The 23,395-nt window shown below is 40.1% G+C and overlaps 3 protein-coding genes across 7 annotated transcripts in view; 2 read left to right on the top strand and 1 right to left on the bottom strand.

The window, feature by feature from the left end:
- Nucleotides 1-2,177, top strand: part of CLTC (clathrin heavy chain) — a 71,408-nt gene extending 69,231 nt beyond the window's left edge. For both annotated transcript variants that reach the window (XM_070772587.1, XM_070772588.1), the window contains one exon: nucleotides 733-2,177. In XM_070772587.1, the coding sequence (XP_070628688.1) occupies nucleotides 733-767 (35 nt within the window). In that variant the 3' untranslated portion in view covers nucleotides 768-2,177. The remainder of the gene's footprint in view (nucleotides 1-732) is intronic.
- Nucleotides 811-9,561, bottom strand: PTRH2 (peptidyl-tRNA hydrolase 2). 2 transcript variants are annotated; one of them, XM_019980798.2, is made up of 3 exons: nucleotides 9,382-9,498; nucleotides 5,151-5,323; nucleotides 811-1,436 (listed from the first exon to the last, which is right to left on the bottom strand). In XM_019980798.2, exon 3 carries the CDS (start codon nucleotides 1,434-1,436, stop codon nucleotides 897-899), a length of 540 nt encoding a protein of 179 aa, XP_019836357.2. In that variant the 5' UTR covers nucleotides 5,151-5,323; nucleotides 9,382-9,498; the 3' UTR covers nucleotides 811-896. The 2 variants fall into 2 exon arrangements, with proteins under 2 accessions (XP_019836357.2, XP_019836356.2); XM_019980797.2 differs by lacking the exon at nucleotides 5,151-5,323 and having other exon boundaries at nucleotides 9,382-9,561.
- A 1-nt stretch (nucleotide 9,562) lies between these two features.
- VMP1 (vacuole membrane protein 1) overlaps nucleotides 9,563-23,395 on the top strand; it is a 128,696-nt gene continuing 114,863 nt past the window's right edge. The window contains exon 1 of one of the 3 annotated variants that reach the window (XM_019980793.2): nucleotides 9,563-9,765. The gene's annotated coding sequence lies outside the window, so the exon portion shown is untranslated. Of the gene's footprint in view, nucleotides 9,770-23,395 lie in introns of all 3 variants that reach the window. The other 2 variants (XM_019980794.2, XM_019980795.2) reach the window with 2 other exon arrangements.

Raw genomic sequence — 23,395 nt, forward strand, 5'->3', positions numbered from 1 at the left:
GCAGGACAGGAGTGAACTGAAGAGATGTAGAACCACTGCTGAGAAATTTTAGCCAGCGTGGGTGAGGGAAGAAACGTGAAACACGGCACAGGTGGGTTAGGTCAGTGCTGTCAAAACCTCAACTTTGAGAAAAATCCACAAGGTTAGATTTTAAATTCATTGTGGATGGCTATACCATTATCGATAAAATATTCAAAAACAGGTAAGGAAAAACAGACTGCAGTTTACATCTAAATTGGGAATACCCTAGAACCCCTGATCCTCCAAGGAGGACAGCAACATAGTCCTGGAAGAAGAGCTGCTGCTGCTGCTAAGTCGCTTCAGTCGTGTCCGACTCTGTGCGACCCCATTGATGGCAGCCCACCAGGCTCCCCCGTTTGTGGGATTCTCCAGGCAAGAATACTGGAGTGGGTTGCCATTTCCTTCTCCACTGCATGAAAGTGAAAGTGAAGTCACTCAGTCGTGTCCGACTCTTAGCGACCCCATCGACTGCAGCCCACCAGGCTCCTCCGTCCATGGGATTCTCCAGCAAGAGTACTGGAGTGGGGTGCCATCGCCTTCTCCAGAAGAGCTAGTAACACACAATGGGGCCTAATCACTCATAGGAAATGCTGTTTCCCACCTCTAATCCAATTTTATTATGATATGTGCCTCTCATCTTAAACATTTCTTGTTTCAGCACTCATCACTTGAATCACCAGGACTTATTAACCAAACTTTTTTTTTTTTTAGCCCAAGATAACTCTCTAACCAGGCCAAGTATATGACAGAAGAACACGTGAATGGAATTTCATCTCAAGAATACTTAGCTGGGGGAAGAAATTCAGCTTTTATTGTTAGAATTTGACAGTTTCAAACACGTGTGGTGGAACCACCATCATCATACAAAATTCCACCTAGTAAAGTTTTAGGTGACCGGTGACCTTGTCAATTAGGTCTGCTGGTCCTGGTCCAATTCCTAAAACAGTTCGAGAGCCTGGTGCAATCTGAGTACGTCCTGCATCTTGAATTAAACTTACAGTCAGTCCCAGCACTTTTGCATGGGTCAATAATTCAACCAGAGTTTCTTCATCAGGAGCTTTGACCACCACTTTGGGCTGGCCACAGTATTCCCACTCTTTGAGTAACTCAGGGTTTCTCCTTTGAATTTGCTTGTAGGCAGAAACAGCAGCATGAGAGCACTGGGCAGCCACCTTCCCCTTCCCCATCTTTAAGTCATTTCGAACCACAAGAATCATTTTGTACTCCCCACTCTCTCCGAGGATACTTGCTTCCGTTTCAGTGTCAGGATTTGTCTCCCTCACTGAGCTCTTGGGGAGCATCCCAAAGCGCATTCGGAGGCCCCAGCCCAGGCACACGCCACAGGCAACTCCGGCAACCAAGCTAAGTGCACCAGGATTAGTCAGATACTCCATAACCAGGGATCTGGAAATCATCTGAAAGGAAAAGAAAGCAGTCATTATCAAGGGAGGGAAAGTTATAGTTTATCAGATACAACACCCTGACAGTATATAAGCAGCAGTACTTTAATTCATCCAGAAAAAAGGCAATATATGTTTTGGATCTTGGGCAGGTACTGTTTCTTCTCCCCTGAGTACTAGAAAAAATTCAAGAATACAGGCAAAGCAGTTTAGATCATTTTGAATCTCAATGTGAGGAGTACATCTCTCTCAGATATAACAGCTCTGCTCCTCAGTCTTTGCTAAGTCTTGTGGAGAAAGGAAATGTTCTGTTTTACCAAAATGCCTAAAGTATCTAAAAGAACCAAGAGTAACTCACTCTTTTCTGAAATATAGTGCTTATTCACTTGTGTCTTCAATAATGCAGTAGTTCTCGATGTACCAACCCCTCAGGGAAGTTCCCGGTTGTCATAGCAACGGGCCTGGAGTGAGGTGGGCTGCTGACGTCTACCGACCCTGGCACGGAAAGCTGAAAGCCTCACACAAGAATACTGGTGCCCCTGGACATTACTGTAGGTGAAAACCCCAGTGTCAGCTTGCATGTGAATGCAAAGTACTTTTTCCATAGTTTTAATACACACTGAATTTGCCAGTAGACAACCATCATAAAAACAAAGGAAGATGATCCTTCATCCTTTATTACTTTAGAAATTCCTATTACCCCAGCAAAGCTGTTCATGGTGTCTGAATCGTCAATAAAGTATTTACATAAGTCTACATTTGAGGCTGTTGGATTCAATATACTTCAGTGTACAGGTATAAACAGTCATCAGTTTCTTCCAGTGGAATACATGGTATCTAAGCATTTATGAAGTACATCACGTTTGTAGAACTTACAAGTGGTGGCCTTGGAATTCTACAGTGTGTCATCTGCATGGCACAGATAGCAGTCCTGAAAATTCATACTTTATCATAAATGTTGTAAAAAATCGTCATTTAAGTTAAAATTAGGATGTTAAAATTGAAATTATACTATAGGCAAAGTGTGCAATGTTATCAAATATTTTAAAGTGACGACTGTACAGGAATGTTAAACTTTATTTATTTGGCTGTTTTGGGTTTTAGTTGCATCATGTGGGATCTTGGGTTGCTACACATGGGCTTAGTTGCCCCACAGCATGTGGGGGTCTTAGTTCCTTGACCAGGGATCAAACCCACGTCCCCTGCACTGCAAGGTCGATTCTTAACCACTGGACCACTAGGGAAATACTCATTTTTGAGACGTAATTCACACACTATAAAATTCACCTTTTTAAAGTGTACCATTCAGTGCTTTTAACATATCTGCAGTATTGTGCAACCACTGCCACTATCTAATTTCGGAACACTTTCACTGCCCCCCAAAGAGACCCCTGTAACCGCGAGCAATCACGTCCCATTTCTGCTTCCCCTAGTCTCTGGTAACCACTAATCTTTGTCTTTATGGATTTACTTATTCTGGACACTCGTAAACGTCAAACCATACAAAAGGTGGCCTTTGTTTCAGGGTTCTACCATCCAGCATATTTTCAGGGTTCATCCATGTTGTACCATGTATCACACTTCATTCCTTTTTCTCATAGTTTTGATACACACTGAATTTACCAGTAGTACAACCATCATAAAAAACAATGATCCTTCATCCTTTATTACTTAAGAAATTCCTATTACCCCAGCAAAGCTGTTCATGGTGTCTGAGTCAACAATAAAGCACTGATGTATTCAATGATGATGAATAATGTACCGTACCTACCAGCTGATTTTCTCCAGCAGTACTTAACAGCCTGAGTTTAGGTAAAAACACAGAAGGGATAACCTCATACTTCACAGAGAAAGTAGAAGCCGAAAGACTAAAACCACCTAATCACTGCCTCCAAACATATAACTAAATCTGCCGCACCGATATTCTTCCTTCATCTTCCTCTTCTATAACAGACGGCTGGATTTATCCAAGTTTGAATTCTACTAAGAGCACTGAGACACGGGGCATAGGGGAAGTTGGGGTGAGAGCAAGAATGAAATGACAGATCATGAGAAAGGTGACAGGATATCCACATGCTATTAAGAACAGGTATGATGGAAGTGAGCTGGAAAGGCAGTTGGCTGAGGCTAGAGAGAGATGTCTGGGGTTTCGAGTTAGGAAATAGAACATTAAGTGATACAAAGTCCAGAGTGTAGCTATAGGAATAGGTATGTACAGTGCAGTCAAAAAGCTGTCATTAAGCACATCTGCTTTCTTAATTCTTCTATTTTTATGCCTCCTTCATCCCACAGATACTAACTGGTCTTGCTCTAGAATCTAGGGGAATAAAGGAGAAACAGTCCCTTCATGCACAGAGCTTACATCCTGGTAGTGGTTTAGAGATGACCCAATCCTAATTTTGAATTTCTTTCTTATGTTTTAAAAAAAATTTTGGCCACGCCATGTGGCATGCAGGAACCTTAGTTACCCAATCAAGGATAGAAGCTGTGCCCCCTGCAGCTGAAGCGTGATGTCTTAACCACTGACTGCCAGGGAAGTCCCTCTTTCATTTTACTTTGCTGCTGCTGCTGCTAAGTCGCTTCAGTCGTGTCCGACTCTGTGCGGCCCCATAGACGGCAGCCCACCAGGCTTCCCCGTCCCTGGGATTCTCCAGGCAAGAACACTGGAGTGGGTTGCCATTTCCTTCTCCAATGCATGAAAGTGAAGTAGCTCAGTCGTGTCTGACTCTAGTGACCCCACAGACTGCAGCCTACCAGGCTCCTCCGTCCATGGGATTTTCCAGGCAAGAGTACTGGAGTGGGGTGCCATTGCCTTCTCCACATTTTACTTTAGTAAGACTTCATGTTGTCAGAACTCAAAGCTTCAGTGGTATTTTGAAGGTACTGTGTTATTTGATCCACATAACCGTTAAGAGGTCAGCATTCTTTCTCTATTTAAAAATGAGGAAATGAAGGCAAAGAGAAGTTAAAAAACAAAAACCAAAAAACACGAATGTCTGCTGGCTTCCTTTGTGCCAGACACATGCCTTGACTGGGAGTATAGTGATGAACAACACTGGCCACCGACAGTGCCTAGGTAAGTGGAGGAGAAGACAACTGCATGTCGGGAAATGTTATGGAAAGATGTTAGGGGAGTGTATAAAGTGCTTTAGCTCAGTTTAGGAGGTCAGGGAAGGCCACCTTGAGGAAATACTTAAAATGCAACAAAGCAACAAGAAGACAGAACGAGGAAAGATCATTTCAGGCAGAATGAACACCAAGCAGAAGAGCCAAAGAACAGAAATACGGTGTGCAAGTGCCCTGAAAGTGGTCCAGACAGCCCGAAGACGGAAGGGGAGAGCGGCAGAGAAACACGCGAGAAAGAAGGGCGGGCTACAGGTCGCAGAAGGCCTCGTAAGCCACGCTTAGCAGCTTGGAATTCTAGGGGTGATGAGACACTGCTGCAGGGAAATGATTTTTGTTTTCTGAAAGATCACCTGGGACTTCAGTATAAAGACGGAATTAGAAGCTGGCAAGAATAGATACAGGGGACTGATTAGGAGACTGCTATAATGTAATAACAGTAAATTATTTAGCAGTCACTAAATATTTGCTATATATTAGGTATTGACACTCTACATAAACTGTCTCCTTCGGTGTTCCCAACACTGAAGTCCTTTAAGTAAATTTGTAATTATTATCCCCATTTTTCAGATGTGAAAATTGGCTCACAGAGAATATGTCACTCACCCGAGTTCAAAAAGCCAGTAAGGGGTAGCCTGACTCCAGAGCCTGTGTTCTTAACACTACTCTACGTTGCCTTTCCCAGTAGTCTGGATGAGATGACAGTCAGACAGGAGTGGGGACGTGGGAAAGGAAAGCGGCTGAAGCACACCTGTATAAACTGGTGATTCACTGGAAGTCTGGTGATAAAAGAAAGGGAGAAGTTTAGACCACCACCTAGATTTGAACAAATGGAGACTGGGGGTATACTCTTTATTGATGAAAACAGCAGGTTTGAAAGTAAAGGACACTGAAAGGTTTCAGATATATTACATCAGATTTGACCAAAAGACATCCTGGTTGAGATGTCCAGGAAAAAGAAAAAGACATGTCATTTTAGAGGTCAGAAGATAAGCGCAGGCTACAAACGCATGTTTACAAGACCTTAACATATTGACTGAAGGCTGATAAGCGGATAAGGTCACTGGGTCAAGTACACGAGGGAAGAAAGGAACCCTGAGGAAACAGGTATTCAGGGGTAAAAGGAGTGACAAAGAGGGTCGTAAGTGGCCAAGCCTTCAGCACCTAGTTTCAGTCTTCTTTCACGACTGTGCCCAAAATGGTGACAGGCTCTACTGACAGCACTTTATGGCTCTAGATGCCTTGGCAGACACACACACACACACAAGAATTAAAAAATAATTCTTAGCAGAACCCACATATCTCATAATGCATCTATCATTTAGTTACTATATGATGCTTACAGATCAGCAGAACTTTTTATGATAATCTAACCGCCAGACTACAAATAGAACAAATAATTATATAAAAATGCATATATACAAACTTCTATGTCAAAGAATTAGAAGGATTTTCTGCACCAATTACTAGGTTGCAAAATAACCAAATATTCCACATACCAGACTCAGGTACTATCTGGAGAAAGGCAGTACATACAGAGGAGCTACTGTGTGTTGAACAGCAAGCTAAAAACCCTTTACTTCCATTATTGTTGCTAAAATAAGACAATAATAAAGATCAGAGAAGGTGCTTATCCACAGACACAAAACTATTAAGAGCAGTATAAAATACACTCATCCAAAAGGTCATGATGGAAAGTTTCTCATTCTCTCACCCTTGTTTAAAAACAGATCTATCAATGAGTCACCATAAACAGAAAGCAGAAAAAGTTCCAGAAAGAACCAATTTGTTTATTGCTTCTGTCCCTAATCTTATGAAGTCCCTAATTCCAAAATGCTGAGCTTAATGCTAACATCTCTGTTCTTTTAATCTATCAGCCTGATCAGATCATCTAACCCTTGTAAAAGGTGTTTCAGGCTGTCCCCCTTTCTGCGTATCTATTATAAACATTTATCAATAAACCCAGTGCTTGAAACGGAGGTAAACATAACTATTTTCTGCCTCATCTCTGTTGTCCCAGGCAATGATGGCATCGCAAAAGGAACACTTCCTCTAAGACCCTCCTCTTGGTGCCTTCCAGTGGCCAGATTAAACCCCTCTCACCAGTGCTTGTGATTCTACTGCCTCCTGAACCACGCTCCACCCGCTAACCCTGTTCCACTGGCTACTGCCCCTTGGCCTTTTCCAACCTAAAAATCCATCCTCTTGGACCCTTAAACCACTGCCTCACTTTTCCTCTTCCCTTCATCTTGAAACTTCTTCAGTTACCTGCCCGCCTTTCCCATTCGACTGAAACTGCTAAAGAATCAAGACACTATCTAGCTGCCGCTTTTTAGGCCTCATCTTGAGTTTTCTGCACCACTCACTGATAACTTTTCTTTAAACCCTCTTCCCTTGAATTCTTTAACACAACGTTCACCCTATTATCATCCTACCTTTCTGACACCTTTCCCCCATTAGCTATAGTCTCTTTCTGTTTGCCGCTGAGGTATGTATTAGCCAAGCTTACACATTTCGCCCTCTTTTCAGTCTCTACCTATGTTGTCCTATATAGCAACTATTAGCCAAATGCAGGTATTTAAACTTAATTAAAACTAAATAAAAATTCAGTTTTTAAGTTACGTATGGCCACATTTCAAATGCTCAGTAGCTCAACAACTTAGAAGTAGCGAGGGAGCTTCCCTGATGGTCCATGGACCACAAGCATGTAGACCCCAGACCAGCTGGACCTGAAGGCTGATGATGCAGACTCGCACTTAACCTTACCACCCACCCATCAGAAGAATGTCCATGAGCTGGTCATGCCCTCTTTGAACAATTACTATGAAACTTCTCTATCTTCCCCAAGTGGGGACACATGGTTTTGAGGGCCTGCTGTGGCCCCCCCTCCCTGGCAAAGCAATAAAGCTATTCTTTTCTACTTAAAGAGAGTCCACCTTTCAATGTAGGGGACACGGGTTTGATCCCTGGTCAGGGAACGAAGATCCCACATACAGCTAAACCATTTTTTTAAGTGGCTAAGCTCCACTCTGAGTTAGCGAGATATTGAACATTTCCATGACTGCAGAAAGTTCTATTGGATAGGGCTGGTTTATATATCCTCTCTCCATTCAGTCAATCAATATTTTCTGAGAGCCTATTGTGCACAGTTTTGGACTCTGGAGACAGAGCGCTGAAGGAAACAAAATCCTGCTCTTCATGGAGCTAACATTCTAGTAGGAGGAGATACACAATAAATAAATAGTTTGTAAAATGAACAATCTCACTTATTCCTGAAACAATAGATGCTGAGAATTCCTACAGCCTCTCTTGGGCTCCACACTTGAACTTCCAGTTTCTGCTAGACTTTACCACATAGATGTCTATGAAGTGGTCTAGACTATGTCCTATATTGAACTCAGTATTTTTCCTTCCCTCTCAAACTTCCTGTAATCTTTCCATATTCATTTCGTCCTAGTACATCTGCCATTATAATTAATTGTACTTATAAAGCACAAATCTGATTTGTAATTTCTCTGTAATCTGTAATTCCTCTGCTCAAAAATCACTGGATAAGCATCGAAGGAATAAGGAAACCGAGTCCTCCTAAAACTGAGTCCCCTTATCAAGTTTATGATTAATCTCTCTATCCAAAACTTTATTTTCTCTCTTGTCCACTGTGACCTCAATCCTGCGTAACTGACACTAATCAACCAGAGCTGATGACTAAAACTGCTGTTGTCAATACACTGTCAATATAGTAAAATTGCAGGTATCACATACAACTCAGGTTGTTTCTCCGGGGCAAGACGAGTTAACAGACCCTCATACCATGGACCACCTGGCCAGAGAAGAATGATAAACCAGAGACATCCTGATTCCTCAAACTATAATTATGAAAAAAATCACAGAGTTCAATAGAAATCAACAAAACACTGTAAAGCAATTATCCTCCAATTAAAAAAAAGTCACAGAAATGTTATAAAATGATTAGTTCCAGCCTCTTTGTTCTTCCCCTTAAAAAAAAAACAAAACCCTAACTAAGCACCCAATTGGAGTGGATTTGAGGCTTGTCTCCCAGTCCCTTGCTTAGAGCCCTGCAATAAACGCTGTGCTTTTCTTCACCACAACCCAGTGTCAAAAGACTGGTTTTCGTTACGTGTTGCACAAGTGGACTCAAGTTCGGTGGAGTGACAGTAAAATATAAATCCCTCAGCAGAAATTCAAAGAATACACAATTTGGTTTCAACCTACTTTACCCTTCTAACCTAATCTGCTACATAGTCTACTATTCAGTCACACTAAATTACCAGGTGTTTTCAAGCAGCAATCTCTCCCTGAATTACTTCTCTCCACTTAAAACACAAAAACGTCCTGGAGCAATTACACATAACATTCGCGACATTTAGTACAGTGCCTGGGGTAAAATGTTCAAGGATTATAGACTTCTTTATGTTCGTGTGACACAGCGGGGCAACTTTTCCATCATATTCTTAGAAGTCTTTTCTTTCCTCGTAGCACTGGACAACTTGCTACGCTGTGGGTGTTCAATACTCAGCAGAGTGTGAGGCCTGCTCGGTATTTTCTCACACGCGGAGCGAGGGCATCGATGCTGCCCGACCGGAGCCCTTGACTGGGAACTAAAATTTTGGGTCCTTCCCCTCCCCAGCAGCTAGGTCCTTTCTTTCAAAAGACGACTGGCCAAACCGGAAGAGTGGCTCCAGGGGCTCTTGGGTGGAAGACAGTTTAGAAAGGAGATGAGAGTGGGCGGGTGATTTTTTATAGAATGAAATAGTAATAAACATTCCAACTGGAGAGTCAAGAAGAACATCCCTCTCCCTGGGAGAGACCCACCTACCTAGCGCACCTCTCCTCCGCCTCACTGGCGCCTTCGCGTTCTTCAATTCTGGGTACCGAACACGCCGCTCTCACGCGAGTTACCTCTTCCGGGGTATCTCGACAACAAGTTCCGGATCAAGAACGGCAACGAGAACAGTCATTCTTCCTCTGGCTCCGCCCACAGGTCCCTAACCCAGACCCGAACTGAAATCCCGCGACGACCCGCTGAGGTGGCCCAAAGGAGAGGGGAACGTTTTTCTTTTGGAGGCAGTCTCCCGCGGGGGAAAACGGACCGGAAGTGACTCGAGCGAGTTCCGGTTGGCCGGAGCCCAGCAGCGGGTGTGAGAGTCGGTCGGGAGTCGCTTCCAGGATCCCGAGATCCGAGAAGCCGGAGTCAGAGCGGGTAGGTAAGCGAGCGCGGGGAACTGGGGACGGACGCCTGAGACGATCCTCAGAGCTTGACTTTTTCTGCGCCCAGACGGTGCAGATTTAGGGCACCGTGATTCCACTGCCAGCCGTGTTGTAGAGCGGTGCTGACTCTGTCTCAGTCTGACAATATCTAAATTATTTGGGACACCTCCCGGTGGTTGGCCACTGGTAAGCTGAACCCAGGCACTGAACTCCCGACCATTCCCCTCGTCGTGGTGGGCTTGGAAGCTGTCCTGAGCTTCTGTAGAATACCCAGCCCCTCTTCGTCTCTGGGAGTCTAGAACCTTAGAGTAAATGAAGATCTCCCTTGCTGATGACCAAGCTGTTTCTCAGGATTTGTCAGTGGGGTTCTCGTTCTCCCAACCACTAGCTCCTGCTTCTATGATCTGTCCATTTCTAAACAAAATTCAGACGTGTGAATGCCTTCTAAAGTGTTGGTGGCCAAGGGAATGGGGCCTCCCTCCGTAGATCTCTGGCAGAGGATCTTCACGTTATTTCCCACTTCCATGAGGAATAGCGTTCTCTGCCTTTTCCAAATCCCTGACCGCCTGTATTTCTTTACAGTGGGGATATTTGCAATAAAACATGAAGGTTAGCTACATCTCTAGTAAACTTCCAGGAAGCCATCTGTGACCCTATGTCACACTGCTTGAGAGTTATTTGTGACCTCCAGTAAGTTTTGCACTGTTATGTTTTGTTTTCCTGAAAATTCATACCAAAAAAGCTCATAATATGTAGGCTGTGGCACTGATACCTGTCTTGACAACATAGCTCCTTTTCCTAACTTTAATGTCTTTCACCTCTCCTTTAGAGCTTGTCAAAAATTGTGTAGACAGATTGCACTGATCCTTTGAAGGAGTTTGTACAAGTATTTCTAATGTTGTAGAGAATTTAATGTTCTGACTGCTTACTCCCTGTTGTAAGCAGCCCTGATTTTAGTTGTGTATTCTTAGCATAAATGATAATAGTAAGAAACTGTTATTTACTAGGCAACATTCTGTGCATTATGGATTATGTTTTTACTGACCTTTGGAAGAGGTGGTGGGTCCCAGACATATGAGGCAAATTTATATAGGTGTGATATGACTGTACAGTAGAGATTTTTATATCATACTTCTTTGCCCATATTATTTTAAAACGGTGGAGCTTTTTTTTTCCTCTGAGGAATATATCCTACCTGATTAGCATAATTTAATTCCTGTGATTCACATTCCAGAATAACCAAATTTCTGAAATAATGACTTAATGTGCCTTTTAGCAATTTAATACCTTGTAGCTAGTTTAATCAGTTTGTTTTTATTTCCATATTTTTCTTCTTTTTGAGTTAGAAAATTTTTTCACAGTTGTCTGAAATCAGGCGACAAGATTTTTGAGATGTGGAAGTATATAAATTAGATGTTACCATTTTTAACAGCTGGTAAATTTGCTTTTTGACTTGAAACTGCTAAACCTGGTCTTCTATTCTTTGTGTTCAGTCCAGTTATTCAGGGATTGATTATCCAGATTTTCTCACTTTCCAACTTCTTCTTGAGTTTGGCTTGAATTACCACTTTTTTAGGATTACAAAGATCATTAAACTTTAAATCAGAAGGCCTACAGTGGAGTCGGGGCTCCAACACTTCTTGAGTGTAGGTTGGCAAGTTACCTAACTTTCTAAACTGACCTGAATTGTGTTGATTAAAATGCTACTTACTTCATAGGACTGTCACAATGATTGAGTGAGATAGTAAATGTGAAATCACTATATAAATGACAATATAGTGATACTGTTATTTTACTCTGAAAGCAGGAAATATATCAGTGGAGAATACTGTTAACTTTGATCATTTCAAAATTTTATGTTTTGTATTATGAAGTATGTTTCTTCTCTGAAAATTTTATCACATACTTTTCTGAGATGATCTTTGCCCTCCTTTTGAACTCAATAAAAGCTAGCCAGGAGTAGTTGAAACTGTAATCTACTGTATTAGTCACCTTAGTTAATAAGTAGGTGACTTGAAAATGAGTTTAGTTTTGCATTTGGGAGTTTAAGTTTGATCTTTTTTGGCCATCAGGTACTGTCACTTAAGAATTTACAAGAGTAGAGGAAGTTGAACTTTTGGGTGCTTACATGTAGTTAACTAAAGCCTTACGTTATTTCACTGAAACTTACTGAAAGCAATATTTAGAATGAGATGCAACCTCTGTGAACACATAGTTGGATTCTTCTTACTTAATAGAGGTGAACATTAGGGCCCAGAAACAGTCAGTAATTGGCTTGCCTGAGGTCATATGGCTTAGGTAGTGCCAGAACCTGAACTGGAAATGAGGTCCCAAGTGTTCTTTCTTTCTGCTGAGGTTGTCTCCAGGCATCTTTATTTGGTTTGGCAATATTTCCTGGCGTGCACGAAAATGGTTTCTTATGTACTAAAGGGATCTATATATGTGAATACATTTTTCCCCCCTTTTTAGCTGATTTAGTCTTGTAAATTCTAGGAAAACAAAAACTATGCTTGGCAAGATTTGCAGTGGAGTGGCATAAAGATAGGAAAATTTTAGTTCTGTTCTTCAGAATAGTTACTCTTGAGTTCATGCTTCTCTACTATCAGATATCAAGGTGTCTTCTTTCTGGCAAGTGGAAAAGACAGAAGATCTTTGTAACACATGTCTCTACTTGAGTGAGTGTTCTTGTTAATGAGTAGGAGGAAGCTGTATTAATTTCTTTGCTCCTGATAAAAAAATTTCCCCAAGCTGTTTATAATTTCAGTGTAATTGTTTCATTCTGGGTAAAGAGCCACTGTAGAAGAGTTAATTTTTTGTCCTGTTAAGAATCTTTTTGCTTCCATTGATTTCACAAAACTTATTTAGTCTCTTAACTATAATTTAAAGAGTTGTCAGTATTCCAGAAATGAAAAAAATCTTTTCAGTAGGTCATTGTGGTGTTTTCTCTTATTCTTGAGGATCATTAATAAAACCTTGGTCTTTATAAAGATTTTCCTGGAAGGACTCTGTAAATAGTGTTAAGAGCCTAGGCTATGAATTTAGATGGCCTTTGTCCAAATTCCACATCTACAACTGGGTAACCCTTGAGCTAGTTACTTAACCTCTTGTCATCTCAGTTTCCTCCTAGATATTGAAGTTAGTAACTGCCTTTATTAGGGTTAACTTTACTTAATTAAAGTTAAGCGTTTAGAAAAGCACTGCTAAATATTTAACCACAGTTGTTATGTCATTGTGTGGTCTACTGAGCAGTTGCTAAGAATGTTTTTCCAACTGTCTTTGGAAAGCATATCTTTGTGTTGCTGCTTACTTGATTATTGTTACCTCATTATTAATAAAGTTTCAATAAATATCTACATGTATATATTCACATTTCATTAATATTTTACAACATATGCAGGATTCTTAACCAAATGAGTTGTTCTTGTAGGGCATTACCTCAACTTTTTTGTATTAGTAACAGTTTACATTATATGTGTGCACTATAACACAGAATTTGAGAATTGAAATTTGAGGGTTTGATGCTTAACAGTGTCTTCTTTGCATGAGAAGATCCTTTTGCAGTATCTCTTGTCATATCTGTCCATTCATCCAATCAGTGAACAAACACCTTATGTCTTAAGCCTTTTACCAAATTCCGAGGAAAACAGTGGGAAACAAAAACTAATAGATACTTTAGTTGGGAACCTATAGAGAAAAAAATACAAAAATGAAAGAATAAGCACAGTGTAATAAATGTTATGAAGGACACAAGGATTTGAGAGAGAGTTAATGTGGATATGTGCTGTTTAAGACTCTAGCACGGTGCACCAAGAATATAGTGACGTGAGATGAGGTAGGAAATATTCAGGCTCCAGATTATGTAGAGGTTTATAGGCCATGGAAATGAGTTTGGATTTGATTTTTAGGGTAATTAGCAAGTCTTTCTACAGTTTCAAGGAGGAGAGAGTATGATTTATAAGCAGTTTACTCTTGCTCGTATGTGAAGGATGAATTGAAGGGGGCAAGAGTAGAAATGGAGACATTGAGTCCATTGCAGTAGTCCAAGTGAGAGATGAAAATGGCCTGGATCAGAGTGGAGGCAAAAAAGTGGAGAGCACAGTGGGTGGACACTAAATATATATGGAGTAGGACTTGGTCTTGGATGTGAGGGGTAAGGAAGAGAGAAGAGTCAGGGATGACTGTTCTTCTGGATTTAGTAACTGGGTGGATGGTTATGCCAAGTACTGGGAGAGGAAAGGTTTGGGAAGGACCAGGTTTGTTACAGGAAGGGGAATGGGGAGGGAGAAGAAAGTACATGTTCAATTTGAGGTGATTAGGATTCATCCAAGTACTGCCATTAGGTATACAAATCTAGAGGTCAGGATGAAAAATACAAATTTCAATACAAAGGAATGCATGTAAAGAGTGATATAGTGGGTTATGAAATTGTTGGATTACAGGATGGTCACAAATTCTTTTCATCATTATATGCATACCCTTCAGCAATATGATTTTTACTTCTAGAGTCTGTTATTCCACCCCTTGTCTTTGTACTTGACTGTGTGGTTTACTCTGGGCAAAGGGACATCAGGAAGTACGACCACAAGGAGAGACTTGAAAAGCACTTGCACATAGGGGCTGGTCTTCTCATAACATTCTGTTGAACCTGGAGCCCACCATGTGAGGGCCCAGGCTAACGTGCTGGGGTGTGGACGACCAGTTGGAGCATCCAGCTTAGACCAGCCCAGCTCAAGAGCCAAGCTAGCCCAGACCGGAACTGCCCAACCTAACTCACAGAACCATGAGAAATAGTAAATGATTTTTTTTTTTTTTAAGTAAGTTTTGGAGCTCAGTTGTTTGCTACTGCTAAGTCACTTCAGTCGTGTCCGACTCTGTGCTACCCCATAGACGGCAGCCCACCAGGCTCCCCTGTCCCTGGGATTCTCCAGGCAAGAACACTGGAGTGGGTTGCCATTTCCTTCTCCAGTGCATGAGAGTGAAAAGTGAAAGTGAAGTTGCTCAATCGTGTCCGACCCTCAGCGACCCCTATGGACTGCAGCCTGCCAGGCTCCTCCGTCCATGGGATTTTCCAGGCAAGAGTGCTGGAGTGGGGTGCTATTGCCTTCTCCGGCTCAGTTGTTTAAGCACCTGCAAAAGTCAGTGGATGTACAATATTGTAAATCAACTATACATCAATAAAACGTTTTTTAAGATGATAATGGATGCAAATGATACCTCACTACGATCTTGGTGTTTTTGTGTGTGCGTTTGAATTTATTTACTTATTTTGGCTGTGCTGATCCTTTTTGCTGTGCATGGGCCTTCCCTAGCTGCAGGGAGCAGAGGCTTCTCTTGTTGTGGAGCACTGGCTCTTGATGAGTGGGCTTCAGTAGCTGTGGTACGGGGGCTTAGTTGCACTGCAGCATGTGGGGTCTTCCTGGACCATGCATTAAACCCTGCATTGGCAGGCAGATTCTTAACCACTGGACCACCAGAAAAGTCCCTTGGTTTATATTTTTTGATTATCAGTAAGGTCAGGTAGATCTCTGTTATGAAATACCTCTTCATGCCTTTTGCCTGTTTCAGTTTTGTGGCGTTATTTGTCTTTTTCTTAATAATTTAAAATTCTGTGTATACTCCAGCTACTAGTTCTTTTCAGTTATATGTTCCTCTGGTTTGTTGTCTCATTAAGATACTTTGTGATGAATTTTAAGTGTAATTTCAAGTTGTCCAATTTTTCAGTCTTTTTCTTTTATGGTTAGCTCTTTTGTGTGTCTCAGGAAATCCTTCCCTACCCCAAGGCAGAAAGGAATTTATGTTTTCTTCTACAAGTTTTGATTCTTGACTTTTAAATCTTCAGTCCATTTGGAGTTGAATTCTGTGCATGGTTCAAAGTGGGATCCAGATTTTCTTTTCTTTTATGGATAATCAATGTGAATAGTCTCTCCTTTTCCCACTAATCTGTCTTGCCATTTCTGTCATGTAGAGTTCCAAATATACAAGAATCTTTTTGAAAATGTTTGTTTGTTTATTCATTTGTTTTTGGTTGTGCTGGCTCCTGGTTGCCGCATGGGCTTTGTCTAGGTGCGGTGAGAGGGGCTGCTCTTCACTGTGGCGGCTTCCCCTGTTGTGGAGCATGGGCTCTAGGCTCCTGGGCTTCAGTAGTTGCGGCTTCTGGGCCCTAGAGTGTAGGCCTGGTAGTTGTAGCACATGGGCTTAGCTGCTCTTCTGGGAAATCTTCCCAGACCAGGATTGAACCCATGTCCCCTGCATTGACAGGCGGATTCTCATCTGCTGTACCACCAGGAAAGGCCAACAAGAATCTTTTGAGAAGCCATCTTTTCTGTTTCTTGGTCAGTGTGTCTGTCTCCATGCCTGTAAAGCACATCTTCATTATTTATTACTCTAACGTATGTATAGAAAGATAGATATAGTCTGGATATAAGAACTTTGTCTGGGTTGGGAGGATCCCCTGGAGAAGGCAATGGCAACCCCCTCCAGTATTCTTGCCTGGAGAATCCCATGGACGGAGGAGCCTGGTGGGCTACAGTCCACAGGGTCGCAAAGAGTCAGACATGACTGAGCGACTTCACTTTAAGAGCTTTGTCAGATATATATATTGCAAGTATTTTCTCTCATTCTATAGCTGACCTTTTTTTTTTCTTTAACAGTGTGTTTCAGAGAGCAAAAGTTTTTAAACCTGATGAAGTCCAGTTCATACATTTTTTTTCTTATGGTTCCTGCTTTTTAAATCCTAAGAAATATCTGTCTACCCCAAGACTGCCAAAATTTTTTCCTTTTTTTTTTTTTTTTTAAGAAGCTTTATAGTTTTAGTTCCTATGTTTAGATCTATGATCCATTTCAAATCAGTTGATCATATGGAAATAAGGGTCAATGTTCTTTTCTTTTATAAGACTATTCAGTTGAGTGGATTTCCTTTCAACATTAAATTGCCTTGTACTTTTGTTGAAAATTAATTGACCCTATGTGTGTGGGTCTGTTTCTGTATTCTCTACTCTGTTCTATTAATTTATGCCTGTCCTTTTGCCACAGCCACACTATCATGAATACTGTAGCTTTATAGTAAAGCAAGTCTTAAAATCAGTTAGCACAAGTCTTCCACTTCTGTTGTTTATCCAAATTGTTTAGCTAGTCTAAATTCTGTGCTCTTCTATATAATTTTGAATCCATTTGTCACTTTGGATTTTTTTAAAAGCCTGCTTCAGTTTTTGTTTGAGATTGCCGTTAAAGCTATACATCAGCTTGAGGGAAATTGACATAGTAACAATATTGAGTCTTCCTAATGGTGAGCATGGTACATGTTTTCCCATTTATTTAGATCCTCCATGATTTCTTTTTAAAACCTTTTTAGAATAGGTCTTGTGCATATTTTGTCAAACTTACCTCTAAGTATTTCAGATGCTATTGTATGTGCACTTTTTAAAATTTAACTTTGTTTATTCCAAGTATATAATATTGATTTTGACCTTCTCCTGACTTTGCTAACATTTATTAATTCCAGTGGTTTTGAGCATTTTTCAGTTTTCTCTTATTTTGACCCAAGTTATTTAGAATTATGTGCATTAGCTGCTAAATATGTTCAAATCTTATATTTTTGTTGCTAAAGTTTGACATAATTTCTAGGTTGAGAATGTGGCCTATGATGCCCATTGTTTAGAATTTTTTGTGACTTATTTCTTAGCTTAATAATCATAAGTGGTTTATGAAAAAAATCTGTATTTTCTAATTGTCATATGCTGAATCTTGTACATATTCCCCCTCATATTTTATTTCTTAATTTTGTGGTTAATATCTTCTATTTTAACCAACATTACTGAATGTTTTGTTCTTGTTTTTTTGTTCGTTTGAAATATCAGTAATTAATAGTTGTTTTGAAATTTCCCAATATAATGTTGGATTTATTCATATCTTTGTGTATCTTTAACCTACTTTTATGTTATAAATTTTGGTGCTATATTCTTTTAGGTGAATTCAAATCTAGAATTGTTATATCTTCTTGATGAGTTGAACCTATTATCATTATGTTCTCTTTCCCTAATAATGACTTTGGCCATTTGTCTTATTTTCAACCTTTCTTTATCTTACTTTTAAAACCATGGAATTTTAAAAAATGTAATTGGCAGGGACTTCTCTGATGGTCCTCTTTCCACTGCAGGGGGTGAAGGTTCGATCCCTGGTTGGGGAACTAAGATCCCACATGCCTCGAAGCGTGGCCAAAAAAAAAAATTGCAGTATGTTTTTCAAGTGATGAGTTTAATCTGTTCATGTTTATTTTGATTATTTACATATTGGACTATTTGGACTTGTTGCTATCAAGTATTGTTTTGATGCTCCTCAACTTTAGAACACTTTAATCTTTTCTGATTTATATACCATTGCCCCAAATTCACAGTCTGTTTATAAATCACAAATTTTAGAACTATCTGGATTAAAGCCTTCATTTTGATATAAATAATCTGAAGCATGTACCCTTGTCATTTGAAGTCAAGTGACTTGACTTTTCATATTAATGACTTGTATAGAGCAGCTTATGTTCCTCAGGTATTTAGGGGCAATAAAATAGTGAGGTCTGTTAAGCAATCTGAATGTGAAGTTTTGTCAGAGAAATATACAAACAGTAACAACCTACAAATGAGTCAGTTTGAATAATGAGAAGCAATAGAGCTTAGTGTTCTCCATGGGGAACATTTCTAAATGCTGCTGCTGCTGCTGCTGCTGCTAAGTCGCTTCAGTTGTGTCCGACTCTGTGAGACCCCACAGACGGCAGCCCACCAGGCTCCCCCGTCCCTGGGATTCTCAACGCAAGAACACTGGAGTGGGTTGCCATTTCCTTCTCCAATGCATGAGAGTGAAAAATGAAAGTGAAGTCGCTCAGTCGTGTCCGACTCCTAGCGACCCCATGGACTGTAGCCCACCAGGCTCCTCCATCCATGGGATTTTCCAGGCAAGAGTACTGGAGTGGGGTACCATTGCCCTCTCCATTATAAATTCTGGGACAAGCTAAACTTTTGAGACTTTTTTTTTTTTGGTCTTTTTTTTTCCCCCCTGTTACTCCAGAATTCATTGGTGAGAATTGAAAAATACTGTCATTTTTGTTTTGTGTGGTAGAAGAAATATTGAATTTGAGCTTGAGAAAGTGAGATTGAACTCTTACCTTGTCATTTATATGCTGCTGAGTTGCTGTTTGGGGCCCTTGGAGCCCTCAATTTCTCATTTGTAGAAGGCAAGTGTAATAAAAATGACTGTTTCCTACAAAATGTTAGTATCATATTAGCTACTCTTTATGCAACCTGTATATCACTGTACAGAAGTAGTTATTATTATAGAAATCCAAAACCCTGGCCTTGGTCTGAGTAGGATTCATAGACTCCTAGAGTAGGAAGAAAATTATGACAGTCTCTTAGTCTGTGTGCCTAATAATTGGATGAGGAAAGGGAGAGTCAGGGTGCAAAATGACATTCTGAAGGTCTCTCAGTTAGTGGAGTCTCCCAAATCTAGACTGTTAAATCCTTTTATTATCTTAATTCTTGACCTTACTCTCACTCTCCATCTTTTTGGTGAAAATGTTTTGCTAAGATTGCATTGGTTATAAAAAACTGAATGAACGTTTAGAAATAGATTGAGAGAAAGTGAAAAATGGGATTTTTAGGTTGTAATTTTACAAGTTATGCATTTTGCCTATGATGATAAAATCATGTTTTTACACCCAAAATCTATCAGACTTGCAAAAAGGGAGTTCCTAAAGTGTCTTTCAGGTTGTTTGTTGTTTTTTTTTAACTTGGATTTTTACGTAAAATGTAATTAAAAATTAGACCTAGAGCAGTGGCCTTTTTCAACAATAAGAAGACTTTGATGAGTTGCATATACTTTACATTTCGCTTCATTAAGTTGAGGGATATTTTCAGCCAGAAACATATACTTATAACCTGCTAACCCATTATTAGGAGATTTACTGAAATTCTGAATGCTTTTAAATTGTTAACTAACTTGGGATTTTAATTTTTTAATTTCCCCAAACTTTAGAAAGTTCACAAAGATTCAAGGAATATTTTTCATATATTCTCATTCAAATTATGGATTTTCAGAGAACAGATTGTTGGACTGTCCATGTGATGGAGACTCTCTGGCTCAGAGCTGGATGATCTGATAACCACTCTGATACTATGCATGGTGTTGGAATTATCTTTGCCTTTCTGCTCCTGTACAAACAGAAAGCTGGGTCAGAACCTCACTGGTCAAGATGTATTACTCTTCGCTTACAGTATTTATTTATTATGTTTCCAAGAAGAAATTGCAGTTTCTTAATCTTTTTTTAGGGAAGTCTACAACTATTTTGGAATGGTCTGTGACTGAATATACTAAATAATCCAACCAGGGACACACACTCTAAAAGCAAAGAAGTTTACCAAAAGATGTAATATTCTCAGGTTGGCTGTCTTTGTGTGCCTTGTACGAAAAACACTGTAGTTTTATTGAGAAAGCTGACTTAATATTTTTATGAGAAAGTAGAATCATATGGATAGATGGTTTTCTTAAAAGGAAGTATATTCATTTTATTTTCGAATTCAGTGATGAAGAAAATTCACTACTCTGTTTTCTTTTTATTTTCATCTTGGTAAATTCTCCAGTAAGTCTTGTGTCATTCAGTAAGTTGTATTTTCATGACATCCTCCAGTGTTTTTTGTGTCACATTAGGGGACTCACAGTAATTTAGTTTTACATTGTTTTTGCCTTACAAGTGTAGCTAATGTTTAAAATGAATGGAGCATTATAGTCTTAGTACACTGGATGTACAGCCTACAAAGAACCTTTGTGAGCTGCTTTTAGCAGTTTTCTGAGCACTTCTGCCAGAAACAAAAAAAACCCACATATTTTAATATCAACCTTAGGTTTTAAGTGTGCTTCAGCTGTATTTAAAATCTGCTAGTTACAGCCTTTTAAAGCATTTCTTGTTATCTAGATATATTTTCACAGTGAATCTGCTTTCGTATTTTTGTCTTCTCATCCCATCTATAGACCTGTAGAGTTTATTTCAACAATTTTATTCTTAGAAACAAAACTACGATGCATGCTATTCAAATCGATATTATAACAGTCTGTGCAAGGCTGCATTGAATGTCAGGAATATGTCTATGTGCTAGGTTCCTTTTTGAGGAGATTTCAGTCTTTTAAACAGGCTAGTAATTGGGTTTATTCCCACATCCAGGGATCTGACTGACAATATTTAGTAACAGATTTTCAGAATTTGTGCTACTTCATTAAACTGAAAAGCGGCTCTCCTTAAAACTGTTTATTTCCTCTTTCCCTTGATACATTGGCTAGAGCTTTTTTGTTGTTGTTCAGCCACCCAGTCGTGTCCGACTCTTTGCAACCCCATGGACTGCAGCACATCAGGCCTCTCTGTCCCTCACCATCTCCCAAAGTTTGCCCAAGTTCATGTCCATTGCATCAGAGGTGCCATACAGCTATCTCATCTTCTGATGCCCTCGTCTCCTTCTGCCCTCAATCTTTCCCAGCATCAGGGACTTTTCCAGTGAGTCAGCTGTTTGCATCAGATGACCAAAATATGGGAGTCTCAACTTCAGCAACAGTCCTTTCAACAAGTATTCAGAGTTTATTTCCCTGAAGGTTGACTGGGTTGGTCTCCTTGCTGTCCAAGGGACTCTCAGGAGGCTTCTCAGCACCATAGTTCAAAGGCATCAATCCCTCGGCCCTCCTCCTCCTTTACTGCCCAGCTCTCCCAACTGTACATGACCACTGGGAAGGCCACAGCCTTGACTGTACATATGGGCCTTTGTGGGCAGAGTATTGTCTCTGCTTTTCAACACGCTGTCTAGGTTTGTCATAGTATTCTTGCCAAGAAGCAAAGTCTGCTTTTTTACCCTATAATGATTTTTAACAGATTGTCCTTTTGGTACTTTTCAAAGTGGTTGCATTGATGAAAAATAATTCATTTTTGTTATCTAGCATAATAAACCAAGATCTTTCTGTCGATGCTTCTGTAAAAATCAGTTGTGCAGGCTCTTGAATATTATAGAAAGATGGAAACCAAGTGCCTGTAAATGAATGCTCGGGCAGTATTGACTATGGTTGTTTTGGAAAACTGAGACATTCCTGGAAGGGGTGTAGAGAAGCTAACATTAAGTGCCTGCTGTGTGCCAGCCAGACTCTGTGCAGGACAATTATATATAATTTTTCTGAAAGTAGAGAAAATAAACGAGAGTCCCCAGAGCAACACGAAGAACATTTAAGGATGACATGAAAATAGGAATGGGGATATTTTACGAGTAAACTCAAATGCAAAAGCTTAAATTACTTACCCAAGGTTATGCAACTAGTAAGTGATGTTGGTAGGATTTTTTTTTAGCTCCAAGGAAATAAAACTACTTTCAGGTGGGAGGGAGAACAGAATTAGAATAGCATGGATGCATTAGTCGTGAAGAGTGGAGTACAGGTGAAATGCCGCTGGCCCTGATTTGGCCTCTGACCAGTCGAGACATATTGGCAGCTTTGGGGCACCGAGTTAATGTTTTCAGTTCTGGAGGCTGGAAGTCCAGAATTAAGGTGCCAGCTCTCTTCTTGGCTGGTATGTGGCTGTCTTCTTTGTGTGTGCTCACATGACATTGCCTTTGTATGCATACATACATAGAAAGAGAGAAGTCTCTGGTGTCTCTTTTCTCCTCTTCTAAGGACACCACATCTATCTGATTAGGGTCTCACCCTTAGGACCTCATTTAACCTTAATTACCTGCTTAAAAGCCCCAACTAGAAAATAAATACAGTCACTTTGGGGATTAGAACTTCAGCATATAAGGGCGGGGGAGGTACAATTCAGCACATAACTAGCATATTCTCCTGTAAGTGTGTAATTCTCTCCTTATGTAATTGAGTAATTATGGCATAAGAAATTTCTATTTGGTCTTTGTCCCAGTTCCAGGCACAAAGCTCCCCAATCCTTTGTAGTTTTCCTGAGTGATGTAAGTGAAAGGAGCACCTTTCATTCTAATGAGGCAACTTCGTTGGGCCCGCTGTTACCTCCAGGGTGGGGACTGGTCACCAAAAAAAAACCTAGACGTGATTAGAGGGTTTGATCTTTCACCCTCGTCTCCCAACCTCTAGTAGGGGAGTGGGGCTAGAGGTTGGCAAAAGGTTTTCAAAAACTGTTTTTTAAACTGTGAATTTATTTTGTTTGTAAAGAAGTCGACAAATTAACTTAGTCTCTTACGTTATTTCTTACAAAACAAAATTCCAGACTTTTTTTCTAGAGAATTTTTTGAGTAGGAAATGTCAGTGGACTGTTTTCTTCTTTAGCATATTGTGTAAGAACACAGTATTTGCTCAAATAAAAGTTCCTCTTGAAATGTCTTGTAAAACGTCTCTGAGTGGTTGCGTAATACCATTGCTATTAAGTAAGAACTTAAACAGACCCAGGTTGTTTTGAATAAAACTTTGTCTCTCAAAGAAGATACCATGGGAAAGAGTAAGACTGGGGAAATGAGTTACTGGTATTTTGTAGGGGGAAAGGTTTTAGAGTGTGTCCTTCATAACACGTAAGCTCTTTTCTGCCTTCTTACATCTTTGCATCACAAATTAATTAAATGTTCTTTATTGTGATGTAGGTA

The sequence above is a fragment of the Bos indicus genome, chromosome 19, assembly GCF_029378745.1.
Source record: "Bos indicus isolate NIAB-ARS_2022 breed Sahiwal x Tharparkar chromosome 19, NIAB-ARS_B.indTharparkar_mat_pri_1.0, whole genome shotgun sequence".
Lineage (NCBI taxonomy): Eukaryota > Metazoa > Chordata > Mammalia > Artiodactyla > Bovidae > Bos > Bos indicus.

Excerpts from the sequence above, each read along its gene's own strand:
- PTRH2 (XM_019980797.2), bottom strand. The coding sequence starts at position 1,436 with ATGATTTCCAGATCCCTGGTTATGGAGTATCTGACTAATCCTGGTGCA.